This window comes from Strongyloides ratti, assembly GCF_001040885.1.
Source record: "Strongyloides ratti genome assembly S_ratti_ED321, chromosome : X".
In the NCBI taxonomy this organism is placed as follows: Eukaryota; Metazoa; Nematoda; class Chromadorea; order Rhabditida; family Strongyloididae; genus Strongyloides; species Strongyloides ratti.
This window is the reverse complement of record NC_037309.1, coordinates 211,647-228,776: the sequence shown is the minus strand read 5'-3', so window position 1 is coordinate 228,776 and position 17,130 is coordinate 211,647. Positions and strand designations below refer to the sequence as shown.

At 19.2% G+C, this 17,130-nt stretch overlaps 4 protein-coding genes across 4 annotated transcripts; 2 read left to right on the top strand and 2 right to left on the bottom strand.

Annotated features, from left to right (window-relative positions):
* Positions 1 to 1,080: 1,080 nt before the first annotated feature.
* SRAE_X000004400 (Small GTPase superfamily and Small GTPase superfamily, Rab type and Small GTPase superfamily, Ras type and P-loop containing nucleoside triphosphate hydrolase domain-containing protein) lies at positions 1,081 to 2,818 on the bottom strand (the record flags this gene model as incomplete). Its single annotated transcript, XM_024644339.1, has 5 exons — positions 1,081 to 1,328; positions 1,379 to 1,846; positions 1,899 to 2,116; positions 2,217 to 2,279; positions 2,643 to 2,818. The coding sequence occupies 5 exons, from the start codon at positions 2,816 to 2,818 to the stop codon at positions 1,081 to 1,083; spliced, it is 1,173 nt and encodes a 390-aa protein (XP_024509909.1).
* A 3,662-nt stretch (positions 2,819 to 6,480) lies between these two features.
* Positions 6,481 to 12,586, bottom strand: SRAE_X000004300 (Ras-association domain and Fibronectin, type III domain and Immunoglobulin-like fold domain and Ankyrin repeat-containing domain-containing protein; the record flags this gene model as incomplete). Its single annotated transcript, XM_024644338.1, has 11 exons — positions 6,481 to 7,296; positions 7,344 to 8,851; positions 8,905 to 9,210; positions 9,263 to 9,455; positions 9,522 to 9,619; positions 9,678 to 9,884; positions 9,943 to 10,071; positions 10,115 to 10,158; positions 10,215 to 10,377; positions 12,152 to 12,351; positions 12,408 to 12,586. 11 exons carry the CDS (start codon positions 12,584 to 12,586, stop codon positions 6,481 to 6,483), a joined length of 3,843 nt encoding a protein of 1,280 aa, XP_024509908.1.
* Positions 12,587 to 13,672: 1,086 nt separating this feature from the next.
* Positions 13,673 to 14,748, top strand: SRAE_X000004200 (Epidermal growth factor-like domain and Calycin-like domain and Domain of unknown function DUF1794 domain-containing protein; the record flags this gene model as incomplete). The annotated part of the gene is made up of 4 exons (XM_024644337.1): positions 13,673 to 13,748; positions 13,808 to 13,942; positions 14,018 to 14,339; positions 14,412 to 14,748. 4 exons carry the CDS (start codon positions 13,673 to 13,675, stop codon positions 14,746 to 14,748), a joined length of 870 nt encoding a protein of 289 aa, XP_024509907.1.
* A 1,018-nt stretch (positions 14,749 to 15,766) lies between these two features.
* SRAE_X000004100 (Hypothetical protein) lies at positions 15,767 to 16,704 on the top strand (the record flags this gene model as incomplete). Its single annotated transcript, XM_024644336.1, has 2 exons — positions 15,767 to 16,476; positions 16,599 to 16,704. 2 exons carry the CDS (start codon positions 15,767 to 15,769, stop codon positions 16,702 to 16,704), a joined length of 816 nt encoding a protein of 271 aa, XP_024509906.1.
* Between the last annotated feature and the right edge of the window lie 426 nt (positions 16,705 to 17,130).

Genomic DNA, 17,130 nt, shown 5'->3' with positions numbered 1-17,130 from the left:
ATATTTAAGAAATTTAAGATTAATCAAAAGGGAAAAAATACAAAATTGATAAATTTGTTAAATTTGTTTTACATGTATTTTCAAATATTTCAATAAAAGAAAATGATATATGTATGATAAAGTGCTAGAAATGTAGATAATAAAAATACCACACACGATTTTTTTTAATAAATGTTTTTTTTTGAAAAAGTTATAAAGTTTTTAAAAATTAAAAGATATTTTTTGCTTAAATTTCAATAATAAATTATCCACTTTTGAGGATACTTATTTCTTTCAAAAGAGCAGTAATAAATAAACAATTTTTGTCCTAGGTATTGTAATGTAAATATTACTTTATTACAAAGTTATAATTAATTAAAGTTTGAAAATAAGTTTAAAAGATTAAAAATGTTAAAGTAATTTAAAAGTAACTCAAGGACAAAAGTGATATAAGTATGATACAATGCTCAAGCTGTAAAAAATATAATTACAGACATTTTTTTTAATAAATGCTTTTTTAGGAACGCTTTAAATTATATTACATTATATATTTATATTTTAATTATCATATCTAACTTCACAACTTATCTTTACAGAAAAAAAACTAGCATCAAAATTGTTTTAACTCAACATTTTTTACCTTTATATCATATTTTACTTAAAAATTACTTTAAGTTACAATGTTGCAACAAATAAAGTTTACAATTTTTGTTACAATTATTATATAAAGACGTAACTTTTTTAAGAAGTTATTGTATTTTCCGCATTAGCGTATTTTTTTAGTTCAGAAAAAATTAAATATTCAAAAAATTTCTCATTAAATTTTTGGTTATATATATTTTTAAATTTTAAATATATATTTCTATATTAATTTTGGCTTATGAGTCATGCGGCGAGCATTAAATGAAAATATTAAAATATATTAACTTTTATTGATAACTGTCTTTTCACATAAAACAAAATGGAAATTTACAATCTTTGATAATTAAACAATTACAAATTTATTAAAACATAATATTAAAGGTAATAGTTATCAAATAAATGAATTATAAAAAAAAGTTCATAGTATAGATTATCAAATCATGTTATGCTGAATAGATTTTAAACTTGAGACGATCTTGAATTTGTAGGTGAGTCATTTTGAAAAGTTAATTTTGCCACGATTTCTTCACATGATTTGGTAAAACGTCTTCCATTGTTAATAAGTCGACTAATGAATGATTCTTCATTTCCTTGACATCTTTGAATATTTCGTAATATTTTTTTCCATAATATATCAATATTAACACCAAGTAATAAGGATGTTTCAATAAATGAACAATTATAAATTCTTGCAATAGTTTTTCCTTCTATAATATATATAATTATTAATAGTTATTTTTACAATATTTAATCATACCTAGTTTAGAAATTTTCCTTTTTCTTTGTAAATCTATTTTATTACCAACTAATATTATTTGTATAAGATTATTTTTACGATTATTCTCTACTAAACGACTGATTGTTTGTGTTGCTGCATTAAAAGATTCTTTATTATCAATACTATACACTACCATGTATAAATTTAAAATATTTTGAAATGGTTCAGATTCTAAAGCTGAACCTTGAATTATTTCTAATTCATGAAGTTTGGTATTTAGCAAAAATTGTAGCTTTCTTGAAAAATATTCTTTTTTATGATTTAAACATTTAGGTTCTTCTGCTGGTGGATATTTATGAGGATAAGCATAACAAGCTAATTTATTTGTCAATGTATGTTTCCCAACATTTTTAAGTCCATATATTCTTAGTATAGTTTTATTAATGTCATGAGAATCACTATCACTACTAAGCCATATCTCCGGGCAAGTGGCACGGCGATTCTTGTCTATAAAAATAAGTTTTAATAATAACATTTAAAATAAATATTTTTTATATACCATTATCAATAGGAGTTTTATTTTCTATAATTTTTCCTTTTTTAGATATAATAAAGTTTTTTAAATTTAAACCTTTTTGCTTTTCAATTTTCATCTTAGTAGAAATGTTTTGATTTCCACACATTTTGCCATCTATTTTCTTTTGAGAAGTTGAAGAATCACAAAAATTATCAAAATCATCACTGTAATTATGCATTCTTCCAATGTTAAGATGTTTACTAAAAAAGGAAAAAATATATATATTATTGTTATTGGAAATATACATTATAGTGTAATGAAAAAAAAAAAATTTTTTTTCTTTTCTATCAAATAACATACCGATATAACTTAGCAGATAAAGGTTTTTTACCAGGACTTAATATATTTGGAGATGTTTCAGCACTAAAAATAGATTTGTAATAAGTATTTTAATATATTTTAAGAATTTTATATTGAATACATAATTTTAAAAAATCTTTATATATATATATATATTTATAATTTAATTTTTATATTACTCCTATTAGTATATCAAACTATTTTTTTTTTTTATAAAATTTTATAAATTATAAAAGATTTAAAATTACATAATTAAAATTTTCTCCTTACGATTAACATAAAATGAGTAATATGAAATGGAATTAGAAATTTTCTATATAACAAATTTTAATATAAATAATCTTTTTTAATTTAGTTTATTAGTATATTAAAGTATAAATTAATATATATATATATATTTATGTTATATTAAATATTTATTATTACCTTGAACTTGTCTGCTGAGATATATATGGAGGATCTAAATCAAATTCTGCTATTTCTTCAATTAATGTTTGTGCATTAAAAGATGTCTGAGGTATTATAAGTCTATTTGAAGACTTCGGTGTCCTGCTAATAGCAGGTAGTGAAGCCCTCCTCGATTCTTTAATATTCGATTCCATATAACTTAGATTTTCTTTATAAAAAAAAAATTATATTGAGAAATTAAAGTAACATACTAATGTTTTTTTAGTTGGTTTATATAAATAAAATAGATAAGTGTCTAATTAATAAGTTGTTTTAAAAAAAAATTTATACAATATTTGTAATAAATGTAATTTATTTAAGTGTCTTAATATTTGTCCATCACACATGCTCCTATTAAATTTATATATTTTTTTAAGTTAAATTATTATGAGTATTCATATATTTTTGGGGGGTTATTTAGTATAAGTATATGTATATATTTAAAAGATGACGCTTCAAATGAAGGAAAGTAATGATATCTTTTAAACTAATTTAATTAAATGAGATTCAAGTACTTATATTTCCGAAATTTTAATGCATCAATTTATGGAATTTGTAGAAATCTTACCATTAATCAAAATATATATGTATATGTATTTTATGATATTAAAAAGAAACTAAATTAAAAAGCTGATTTATTTAAACATCAAATAATGGTATGAGAAGTCAATCTAAAAAACAATATTAAAATTTATTAACAAAAGTACATTAAAAACATTAATTTATCTAAAATCGCATAATTAAATTGTTTTTTTTAATGTTTTTTTAAAAAATATTAAATTAATAAAAGAGAAAAATAAGTAATTTTAAATAATAATATCTTTTGCAAATTATTTTTAAAAAATAATTTAATAATTATAAAAATAATTTTATTTTCTATGATAAAACAATACTTTATAAAATAATGTTGGTTATTCGAAATTCTATTTATAAAACAAAAATATTAATCTATATTTTTTTTTATTTCTCTTAAATAATTTAATATTTTTTTAGTGAAAAAATAAAGTTCAAAATATAAATATATTTTATAATTGGTTTTTGCAAAAATTATTTTACATGGGTAAGAAACATTTTTAAAATATTTTACTTAAAGTCATAAGCTTATTTTAGATAAATTGAATTAATAAACATTTCTTAAACTTAAAAAAATTATGTAAGTTAATATTAACTTTTAAAAGTATGTCATTATTAAACTACAATTATTCCCACCTGAAAATATGACATTTGATACAAATATGAGAAATAAGTTTTAATATAAATAATACAGGGGTTGTTTATTAAAATGATAAAAATTGTGCTTATTAAAATAATACACAAAAATAATCCTGATTATGTATGTCAATCAAAGGCAATTGTATGGGTGGTAAAAGAAAGTGGATACCTCTGATAAAAATATTAATAGTAAATTTTAATATATCTTTGACTTCAAATATTTTCACAAAAGTTATCTCAACTAAAAAAAGCGAAAAAAAATGTGAATATACTATACTATATATGTCATTTTATTATGTAAAAAATAAAATAATAAACTGGACATATTTTAAATAATATGGCTTTTATATAACTTATATCAAATAACACATAAAGACTTATCAAGATAAAAAAAATGAGAAACATCTATGTTTTTAAATAAAAATGGTACTTAATAAAAAAAAAACAAATTACGAACATTTATTTTTTTAATTAAAAAAATTTAACTAATTGAATTTTTATACTTATAATGTACTTAAAGTTAAAAAATTTTTTAGTTCATTACCCATGATAGAATTAAAATTAAAAAATGTTATTTTTTCATTCAGAGGAGAAAAATTTTTAATCATCATGGAATTTATAATGATAACTAAAATAACAGTTTTAAAATGGTAAGTTATATGAAAATAGCACTGTTATTAATTTTATTTCTGATGTCATTAATAACGTCAAAACTTTTTATTCATTTTTAAAAACATGATGAAATAATTTAATTCTTTTATACAAATTGTTGATATAAATTTTTTTTAAAGATATAATTTATTTAAATAAAAAAAAATTTTTTTTTTACTATAAAAATATTTTTTTTACCTGTAGGAATCATTACTAAATTGTAATTTAAAAAAAAAGAACTTTTACTAAATACGTTTTTAAGTATAAAATTAATTATATTTTACAATGAATTAAAGTCTGACGTCAAAAGATATTTATTATTATAAAAAATAGATATATTTTCAATATTGTTACCTTAAGTCGTTTGTTATATTTATTTTTAAAACAATATTAGTTAAATTACTAAGAATCTTCTAGTAAAATTTAATTTTATATAAAAGATAAAATATAAAAATATTTTAAAAATGCTATTTTTAAAATATTTAACGTATGTAAATACATATTAAATTAATTGATAAATCAAATTGCTATATACATTCATAAATAATTAAAATTTATAAAAATTGCTAAAAATATTATTTTCTACAACCAAAATGAGAATCATTAAGATAAAAAGTTTAGAAGAAATGACATAATATTTCTGTTTACATGAAATAAAACGATATTACATAAAAATGATGGAAATAGAAATACAAAAAAACAAAAAAAAAGATATTTTTAATTTAAAAAAAAAAGAATATTTTAATCTTTTTTATTTATTTTTTTTATAATTATTATCAATTGATATTAATTATAATGTTATACATAATGTTTAAGGTAATTTGTTAAATATATTATTATACAATTAACTTATATTTTTTTGTTTAAAAAAACGGCATAGTTTCTGTTATATTATATTTTAATAAGATTAATATTACTTTTAAAATATCGTAAAGTTTTAGTTTATGTTTTTTTCCTTTAAAAGTACAAAAAATACAAATTCTTAACAATGAATTATATATTAATATAAAATGCATAAAAAAATGTATTCTATTTATTTAAAATATAAATGAAATTTTTTAAGTCTTCATTGTCTTTTAAATAATTAATTTATGTCCATTCTGCTAATTTATACTATTGAAATTTATTTATAAGTCAAAAATAATATATTTGAAGAAAAATACTTTCTTAAGGCAAAAAAAAAAAATTCTGCACTTAAAACAAAATAACTTTTTTAAATTTTAATTATTACACAAAGAACATTTGAATAATAAATTTAATATTCTATTTCATTTCTTAATATTTTTTTTATATAAAAATATATTAAAATTATAAAAATAAAATAAATAATGTTACTGTTTTTGTTAAAAAGTATAATATAAAGATGGCATTAAAACAATTTCTTTTTTTTTTATAAAAAAAAAAACTTTATAAAACAAGTGAAATATAAATGTTTAAAGAAGCTACTTTGGTCACTTTGTATGGCAAAATAAAATTAAAAGATGGTTAAATTACTAACTTATGCATATGTATATCATTTATTATTTTTACTATTTAAAAATATACAAAATAATGCATTATATAAAATATATTTAAGATAATTGTTTTAAACCCTTTGTAAAAAAGCAAAAAAAAAAAACTAATAAAAGTATGAATTATAATTATAAACCATGCATTACCGTAAACAATAATTTAAATAAAAAAAAATTTTATGGTTTAAAGTAAGATATATTTTGATGGAATCAAATGATGTAAATAGAAAACGGAAATTGAATTTTAAATAAACTAACATTAAATAAAATTTTATCAATTTGTTTTAAAAAAAAATTATAAAATATAAAAAAAAATATAAAAGGTTAATTAATACCATTACTTTACATATTTTACAATGTACTCCCAAAAATAAAAAAAAAACCAATTATTTAGTAAAACATATTTAATGTTATTAAAAAAAATTATAGAAATTATCGTTATTTTAAACTAAAACTTCATTACCACACATAATTGCTTCACATGGTGTATTTATGTGACGGATGTATAATTTTCCCTTATTCCAAGGTGATGATAATTTTAATGGTTGAAATTCATTACGTAATCTTCGCTCTCTTCCACCTAATACAGCAACTAAACAAAAATTTTCCTCCTTATAAATATCATCTTTTATCTCATTATTTTTTATATTATTTTCCGGAGTATTATAAAATCCTTCATTTATTACTTTTGGTTTGACATGATTCAATTGTTTAACAATTAAACTAATAACTTCTTTACATGTTGTATTTTTTGTAACTCTTAATCTTATAGAAGCACCAATATTTTGACAATAACTAAATGCTAAATGAACACGAAGTAAACCAAATTCTTTCATTTCTTTAGAAGTTATATCAATAGTATTTTTATAATCATAATCACTAACAATACTAGCTGTATCATTTCTAGCCAAACATCCTTTTCTTGGTACATGAATATCACTTTTTGAAGATTTACTACGAAATTTAAAAAAATTAGATCCTTGTGATGCTGAACGTATACGTAAAGATGATTCATCTTTATTATTTTTTTTTAAATATTGACTTGTGTGTTTTTGTCTTTCAGTCATAGAACTACGATACATATTTCTTTTATTATCATTAATAAAAAGTTTATCAAAACTAAAAATAGCATTACTTTTTTCACTAAATGACTTTTTTTTTCTTTCTGATGAGATGTTATTTAAAAATATATTTGAAGTTAAAGCATATTCTTTTCCTAATTTATGTAAAGTTGCATTATTAACAAATTTCTTTGAAATCTAAAATAGTATACATTAAATATATACATAGTTATTTTAAAACATACTAAATCATTAAAATGACTATTATTGTTACTTTCAGGGTCAGAATATAAATTAAATTTATGAGTATCTTTTGATTTTTTTGAAATAGAAATTTTTGAAAAATCTACAAAACAACTTTTTTTCTTTGGATCACGAGCTATTGTTGTAATATTTGAAATCCATTTTGCATTTTTCCATATATTTTCAAGTTTATTTTTAAATTCATTTAATTTATTAAATAATTCTTTATAAACTTTTTCATCCCTATCAATAATACATTTGCGATATTCATATTGTGTAATACCAAGATAATGTTCAATAAATATTGATAATTGACAAAAAGTTGTCATAAATTTTGGTTGATAAGTTGATAAATGAAGCATTTCAAAAATAGGAATTGGAATTGTTTGACAGCTTTTTAATAATTCCATATTTTCTACTAAATTTTTATTATCTGTAACCATTGTACATACTTCTTCTATATTTGGTACAATTAATATCATTGAAACATCAGGATGTAGGCGAAATATACGTAAACGATATAATCGATGATCCACCATTTTTGATGATGATATACCTAAATCATTTAAAAATATTTGTATTGAACGATATATCTTTTCTTGAAAATGTTTTTGTGCATAAGTAGGTACTATTTTCTTCTTATTATTAGTATTTACATTATCATTATCAATATTATCATTACTTTTTAGATATATAACATCATTTATTGTTTCTTTGTCATTATTTAAACAATTTAAATAATTGTCATCTTCAAATGGAATGTAATCATTTAACATCTGTATCCATTCCCATTCTTCTTTTGAAACATGAGGATTATCACGTACACAAACAAATGGTAAAGAGTTTGGAAGATTTTCTGGTACAATTAAATTTACAGAGTTAAGAGTTGAAAATGTTTTTAAATAGCATAAATAAAGTCCCCTATCTAATGGTATTTGGTAAGATTCATAAAAATTTAATATATTTATAATTTCATTATTAAGAAAATCAATTGCAGGGCAATTAGTTTTTTTACGAATAATTTTATTGAGAGTTATCCATTTTGTTGCTAAACCTTGTGATATTTGACCATCAAATGTATATCTTACTGTAACTATAAATATAGTTTCATTTTTTTCAAAAATTATAGGTGTATGGTGAACTGTTCCAATATCTTTAACACCTAATGCATTAATCATTGAATTGATACTATCAATTATAGATGTTCTAAATTGAAAATTAGATGATTGAATATTTGTTATATCATGTAAAATATATAATTGATTCCAACATCTTGATAATTTTATTAACCATTTCATATCATCTTTTGACATATTAATATTTTTTTCATCAATACTAATAATAGGTAAAGCATCATCAACAGTACATAAAATTTTATCTGTTGTGTAAATTATACTTGCTAAATATATACCTTTTTGTACATTTTTAACAAATTTTTTACTAGCAGAAAATAGATGACGTAACCTTGATGATTTTTTTTTAAGATTTACTTCATTATTTGTTGGAAATACTATTAAAATAAAATATATATATATATTAAAAAATAAAATTATTTTATCTTACTTGTTTGCCAAACAATAGAATTTTTAAATTTTTCAACATCCTTTGTTAACACATTTATTGCTTCTTGATGTGATTCTATATCATTTCCAATTATAATATTATCAACATCCTCCCAACTACTAATTGTTATAGGACATGGATTTGCAATAATAGGAATTCCATCACCATAAATAGAACCTGCAGTTATACGAAAACAATATGAATTACCATGTATAAGATTATCAATTTCAACAGAAGATTGACGGAGATCATATATAATTTTATAGTCAATAATTTCATCAAATGTTTTAGATAAACTCCATTCTACTAAAATTTTTATTTAACATCATCATCATTATTATTTATTTTATATACTTACATTTGTATTTAATAATTGTATTTCCTAAACTATTTGGTGGTGGAAAAAATTCAAATAATACAGTACTGGAGGAGCTTACATAAACTCTAGCATCAATAACATGACCTGTAGTTTCATCTTGCCCTAAAACTTCTTCCATTTTTTTAATAAGTTTTGACTGCTCAACAAAATGATATACTTCTTTTTCATCTTCCTAAAAAAAAGATGAATAATTTAAAATTAATTATACAACAATAGTGCACTATATTAAATAATTTACATTTTTTTTATCATTTGTTTTTTCTAAAAAGTATTTTCTTTTATCTTCAAAAATTTTTTTTACTTCACTAACAATTTTTCTACGATTTACGATGTCGACTAGAAAAAAATAATAAGATTAATATCATTAATTTAAAATATTTTATGATAAACTTACTATCTTGTTTAATTGTTGCGCCACTTTCCAATAATAAATTTGCGCATTTATAATGTCCTAACATTAATGCCACATCTAATAAACCAATTTTTTGTCTAAATTCACGATATAATCCACTTTTTAATGAAATATTAACATCAAAATCATTATTTGATATTAATGTTTTCAAAGTATCAATATCATCTACTTCAACAGCAGTAATAGCTTCTTAAAAAAAATTTATTTAATTATGTAAAAAAATAAATATTTTTTTAAGTTAACAAACCTATTAATATTAAAATATTTTGTTGTATATTACCAAATGATTCCGGTGATTTTAGTGTTTTGACATATCTAAATGATGATGTATTTGATGATTTTTCAGAAATAATATTTTGTAAATCATATTGTCTTCCTAGAAATATTATAAATTAAATATATTAATTTTAAATTTTTACCTGATAAAGTAGTATTATATGATCCTGAGATACTATCTATACTACTAAAAGATTATAATAATAAAAATTTATTTAAAAATAAAGATATTTTTTCACTTGCCAATTACTATTATTTTTGAGATCATCAAAATTGTCTAATTTTTGTGCTAAAACTTGAGTAGCTAATGCATGAGTTATACTTGGTTTGACAGAGATAACATCTTTGTTTCCTTGATTTTTTTCTACACTTATCATGTAAGGTTTTATCAGACACGAAAATACAGCTAAAAAAGATATATTATATGTATTTTATAAACAAATTTTAATAAATATTTTTACAAATCTATTTGTGATTATCTAATAATCAACTTAATATACTGATGTACTAAAAAAGATAGTGGAAAAAAATTTAATTGCACAAAACAAATATATAATCCATATTTTAACATATTATTTTTTAATACAATAATTAATATAAGAAATGTAGGATAAGAATAAAAAAATACTTTGAATATAATATAATAGATAAAAGTAAAAGAATATTTTGATATTAGGAAATGTAAAAAGTTTTTATGTATAAAGATGGTATTTATACTTTTATAACATAGATATTTAAAATATTATTAAGTATAACAATAGTTTATAAAAAGTTTTTATCTCTTTAATTTATCTTCTTTTCTTCGAGGTCACTTGATCAATTATTGAAAAGATATATTTATTTTAAATAAATGTTTTACAATATATTATAAAAATTAAAATATTTATTTATTTTATTAGATATATAATAAAAATATAACTAATATGAAGAATTAAATAATTATAGTCATTCTAAGTTTAATGTTTTACTTAATTATTTATTCTAGTATAATTAATCAATATGAAATTAAAATTTTAAATTACATTTAGTTAATTGAATAGTTAGTTATTGTCTATTTGTTAGAAGTAAATTAAATAGTTTTTGTTATGATAAACATTTCAAATTGATTTTTTAAATTTCCATATATTCTTATAAAAAAAAAAGACAAAAGTTTATCATCTTTTTAAATACTTTTGATAACAAAATATAAAAAAAAAGATGTAATTATAATTTAAAAGGAAATATATAAAAAAAATTTTAAAAATAAAGATGTACTTAAAATTATAAGTGATAGATAGAGAAATAGTAAAATTTATAAGCAAATATAAATACATTTTTAACTATTTACAAAACATAAAATGACATTACAACTAACACAAAATATACATCAAAAATAAATCACCTGGAGTACTTGGTACTTGAGAATGTAAAATATTGTAATGACGATTTGAATAAAATTTATTTGGAAATTGCCATGACAAGGACATTCTAAATTGATACCTTTTTATACAATAATTATATTGAATAAATAGTTTCAATATAATATATTATATAAATAATAAAAAATATTTTTTTTTATATAGAATAAAGAAATAATAGCAAATAAGAATTTTTTTTTTTTAGTATCCTAAAGATTCTTTTATACTATAAAAAAAATTGTATATATAGTTTTAAAGTTGTAAAAATATTTTTCCACTTATATATATTTATAACACCTAATCGTATTGTTAATATTAAAAAAAATATAATGATTATCTTCTTTTATACAATTTAAAACTGATGTATGATAAAGTAAAAATATAAATAAAAGATTAATTTATAACATTTTTTTATTGAAAAAATTTTTATTTAATCGTCTATATATATTAAGATTGCTTCACCTAATCCCTTAGACTTTCTATAAAGGTGTATCTAATGAAAAAAGAAACCTAAAACAGTCATACATTTTTCAAATGGATATATACCTCTTTTAATAAGAAGAAGGAGAAATTTCAATAAACGATGTTTTGAGAATTATTTTATTTTATATGAATTATGTATTTAGATAGAAAAAATTTTTACTTAAGATTATGAAAAATTTAATATTAATAATAATGATGAATGACATTGTAATTAGTAATAATATATTAATATTATGTAAACATATGTACGATAATAAATAATTTATAAAAAAAATATAAAAAAAAATAAAATAAACTTACCAAAATGATGACAATATTGATTATATTCAAAAAATTTATCTAATATTAATATTTTTGTTTGTTGATTTACAAAAGATTTATTCATTATTTCTGGAGCACTTCCTCTATGATAATAATTATTAATACCAATTTCTTTAATATATGGATTAATATAAATTTCTTTTAATGAATATCTTGTATCAAATAATTTACTAAGACTTCTTTATAATATTATAAAAAAAAGAAAATTTATATGAAACTTTTATGTGTGATTTACCTTTTTCTTAGTGATTCATCAGGATAACATATACTTTTACAATTTTTAAATGACATTATTCTTCTAATAGCTTTTTGTTGTGCATAAACAGATTTAGTTACAAAATGTTTAAATGATCCTTTTCTTTGGATTAATGAATTTTTATACATGGTATCTTGACTTAAGTCTCTCTTCATCATTATTATTAGTAACAAAAATAATTTTTTTCTTCTTTTTTTTTTCGTTAAAAGAAATATTATTAGTTAAAAGAATATGTCAAAAAGATCTTTTTCCTCAATTTTTATTTACACTTCTTTCATTAATGAACCTAATTTAAATTCTATAAATATTCTTCCATTTTAATAAAGGTTATTATAAATATTCAACTGTATAGTTAAAGAGAAAAATAAAGAAAAAAAAATGTTTTATTAAACTTTAGAACAGTCTTTTTTTTTACAATTATTTGTCAAAAAATAATATAAATAATTTTTTTGAAGAATCATTATATAAGAAAGTTTTAGAATTTAATTAGCTAATATAAAAATCTTTTTAACATTATAATTTTTTTATTTAGTTAATAATGATACAATAATAAAATTTTAAAATGTCTTCAAAAATCTTTTTCATATTTTTTTTACTCTTATGACTAGTTATTAATTTGTGATTCAAATTTGTAAGATGTTTTTTTAATATAATACAAATTATAAAAAAAAAATCATCTTTGAAATTATTTTATATTAATTGTAAAAGGATCCATATATAAGAGTAGAAAAAATTGATATTATAATGATTTACTATAAATCAGTAACATGTTTTGATTTATTTATTCTTTATAAAATAACAAAATTTGTATTATAAATAAATGTATGAATAAATTTTTTTTTTTATCTTTATCACATATATAAATTATTCACGTTTCATAAAATAAGTAGATATTTTATAGTTAAAATAAAATAAATTTTACCATATAAAGTTAGTTTTCTTAAAGAGAAAATTTATTTTTCTTCTATTATTGTGGTTATTATATCATGCCTTTGTTAATTATATATTGTTGCCCTGCAGCCAGCCACCATTATAAAATATATATATATATATATAAAGATATATTTAATCAAATAATGACCGGTTAAAGAGAACAACTAATAATTTCACTCTTTTCTTTATATTAATTATCTTAAATAGTGATTTTAATAGAAATTTAAATATATATATGAAACATTATTATTAATACATTTGATATAAATACAATTTATTTTGATCAATCTTTATGTAACAGACATATTTAGATGTTTATCATTCATAATTTAAAATTTTTACTTCTATATACTATTATTTCCCTTTTGATATATACATATTTGTCAGGTATAATAATTTATATTTTTTTTTTAATATATTTATTTTTTTTTTTTAATTATTAATAGAAGAATCAATTGTTGTTATTAAACGATTATCTAAAGAACAATGTGATAGAAATCCATGTTTAAATGGAGGAAAATGTATTCCTGGTAATATTGGATGTACCTGTACACAAGGATGGATGGGAAAATATTGTCACAGTATGTTATAATATTATATTATAGTATATATATATATGATAAAAAAAATAATAATATATTAATCATAAATTTTAGGAAGATGTCGAAATATTTATAAAAGTTGTGATAGATGGGCTATGGAAGAAAAATGTGAGGTTGTTAGAAGTCAAACAAACTTTTTTGATATCAATTGTGCAGTTAGTTGTAATACATGTATACCAGACCCTTCAATTAAACTTACACCAATTCCATTAGCACCAGCATTAGAGCCAGTTCAATTTATCTTAGGAAGTTGGTATTCACAAGCATCCAAAGGATTACGTTATCCAACTGATATGTATGATGGTGCATATGAAGAGACAATAAATTTTATGCCAGCTGAAGTTCCAATGTTTGGACCACCCTCTTTAAATGTAACGTATGTTTAGTCATTTTTATTTTTTTTTATAATCAATCAACAATAATATTATTAAAATTTATATATTTTTAGAAGTATGTCAGTTGTTGGTAATGATGTAAGAATATCTCATGGATTTTTAACATTAAAACCAAACTCTAATCCATTAGAAGGAGCATTACTAAGTACTAGTAATGAAGGATTAAATATTGTTGAATTAGGAACTTTAACAAATAATGCTCTAACATTAAATATAACATATATGCAAGTTCATCCATCAATGGATCCTACAATTCTACCACTAGGAGGTACAAGAAGATTTAAAAGAGTAGGCCAAAATCTTGAGATGACAGTCGCAAAACTTTTCAATGACAATAAAATTGTCCAATTTAAAAAAATATTTAAAAAATTAAAAAATTTTCCACATTAACTTATTATTCTAACTTATTAATTTTATACTTTTTCTTAAAAATAACTTGTTTTATACTATATATATTTATATTCAATTAACAAAAATTTTAAAATATTTTTATAGTAATATATATATAAAAAAAAAAGTTAGCTAAACGTAGTCTGTTGTTATATGTGTATTCTAACAAAGAAAAAAGTATATTTGATTACTGTTTATTATGAAATATTATTTATTTAAATTAAACTATTAATTATTGCATTAAAAAGAAAATAAAATCTTTAATATATTTTGTTATAAAAATATTTTTTCTCTTTATAAATAATTGTTTTCTTATGTTAATTAAATTAAATTAAATTTTATAATTAACTTTTGTATTAACTTCTTTGTGAAAGTATATCTTTAAAAACATTATAAAATAAAAAGTTAATTAAATCTATTGATAAATTATCTTCTTATTTGTACAAAAAAAAAGCTAAATGTCATTCAAAATTAACTCAAAAAGAATCTTGTTTCATTTCACCTATCAATTACAATTATTTTAAAATATTCTTATTTAAAAATGATAAAAATTTTTATCAACAAAAAAAATTAATAAAAAATACTTTTTTTTTGTCATAATATTAAAATATTATGCTTTTTTTGTACGAAAAAAAGTAACTTAATGTACATTAAATTTTACCATCACTTTTTTGCCATTGATATAATTTTTGTCTACATAAAACTTGTTTTAAAATTATATTAAGCAAAACCCTAAATTCTTTGCAAATATTAAAATGATTACCAACAAGTTACATTTAATACAGCATCCCTACCATGTTACCTTCATCTTAAAATATATTTTATATAAAAATTTTTAACAAAAATTATAAAATTTAGTTATTATAACAATATTTTTTTTTAATATAATTTTAGGTGTCGTCATGATATATAACTGGTTGGCTTTATATTAAATCTACTGTAAAATTTTTAGATAATAAAGGTTAAGAGAAAAGTAAAATCATATCATTTATCTTTCCAATTTTTTTTTTCTTATACTATGATTTTATTAAAATATTCATCTTTTACTAATGTATTATTTTATTTTATCATAATTTTTTTACAATTTTTTTGTCTTACTTATGGTAAAAAAAGTTATGACGTTTTTGATAAAGTATCAAAAGAAACTGGGTTTAGTGCTGTATTTTTAAATACTATTGAAACAGGAAAATTAATTAAGCAATGCGGATGTGATGAACAAGAAAAATGTTTAAATATCATTAAAACTCAAGTTTATTCATGTTCTGATGGTTGTTGGAAGGTATTTAATAAGATCACTAAAACACCTGAAGATCTTAAAAAATGTTTTGATAAAAAGAAAGATAGAATTACATCATTCATGGAATGTTTTAATAGAAAATCAGAATCATGTAATCCATTAAATGATAATAAAATGATACCCAAACATAATATAACAATGATGCTTGATATAGCTGAAAAACAAATATTATCTAAAAAAAATGATATTATAAAAAGTCCTGCTGTTAAACCAATTCGTCATTTTTTTAATACAACTCTCGATTTTGCTCAATGTCTTAAAAATTGTATGTTAAAAGAAAATTCAAATGGTTTTTGTTTTGACAAAATAAATTGTCAACCATATTTAACTGAAAAAAGAACAATTGTTACAATAAAAAAATGTTTGAAAGAATTCAATTGGAAAAATGAATTAGCGGAAACTTGTGATTGCTGTATCAAAGCAGGTATTAGGTGAGTATAATCTTTATTACCTATAAAGTATCATATGATACTTTTTTTTTAAATATAAAACGATTTAAGATTATGATTATAATACTCTGTTTAACTATCTTACTCATTGTTTATATTTTTAGTGAGCTTAATAAAATCTGCCCTATGCTTAAACTCATGGCTGGTGGATCAAAGAAAGTACATTTACAAATTAAACCACCTTCAACTACAGTATCTAAACAAAATTAAAAATTATATTTTATAAATATATTTTCAATGAAAATATTATATATATAATTATTGCAAATTTATCAAAACGTGCTTACATAAATAAAAAACATTAAAAAAATCTTTTTATCAACAATTTTAATTAAATTTATATTTAAAATTTTAAGTTTTATAATATTTAATTAAAATATTTTTTTTAATTTAAAAAAAAGAATTATATTGATAATTTGTTAATATATTGTTATTATACATATATATATTATATATGTATATATATATATATCGTTATTATTATACAAATTATTAAAAAAATGTCGGCAATTATTTTGATATGAGTTATATTTGATTTATAAAAATATTAATTTTTTATATATTATAATAACAAAAAAAAACATGAACATCAAGTTTTATGTTACACATATTGATATATTAGATACAATTCTCAAA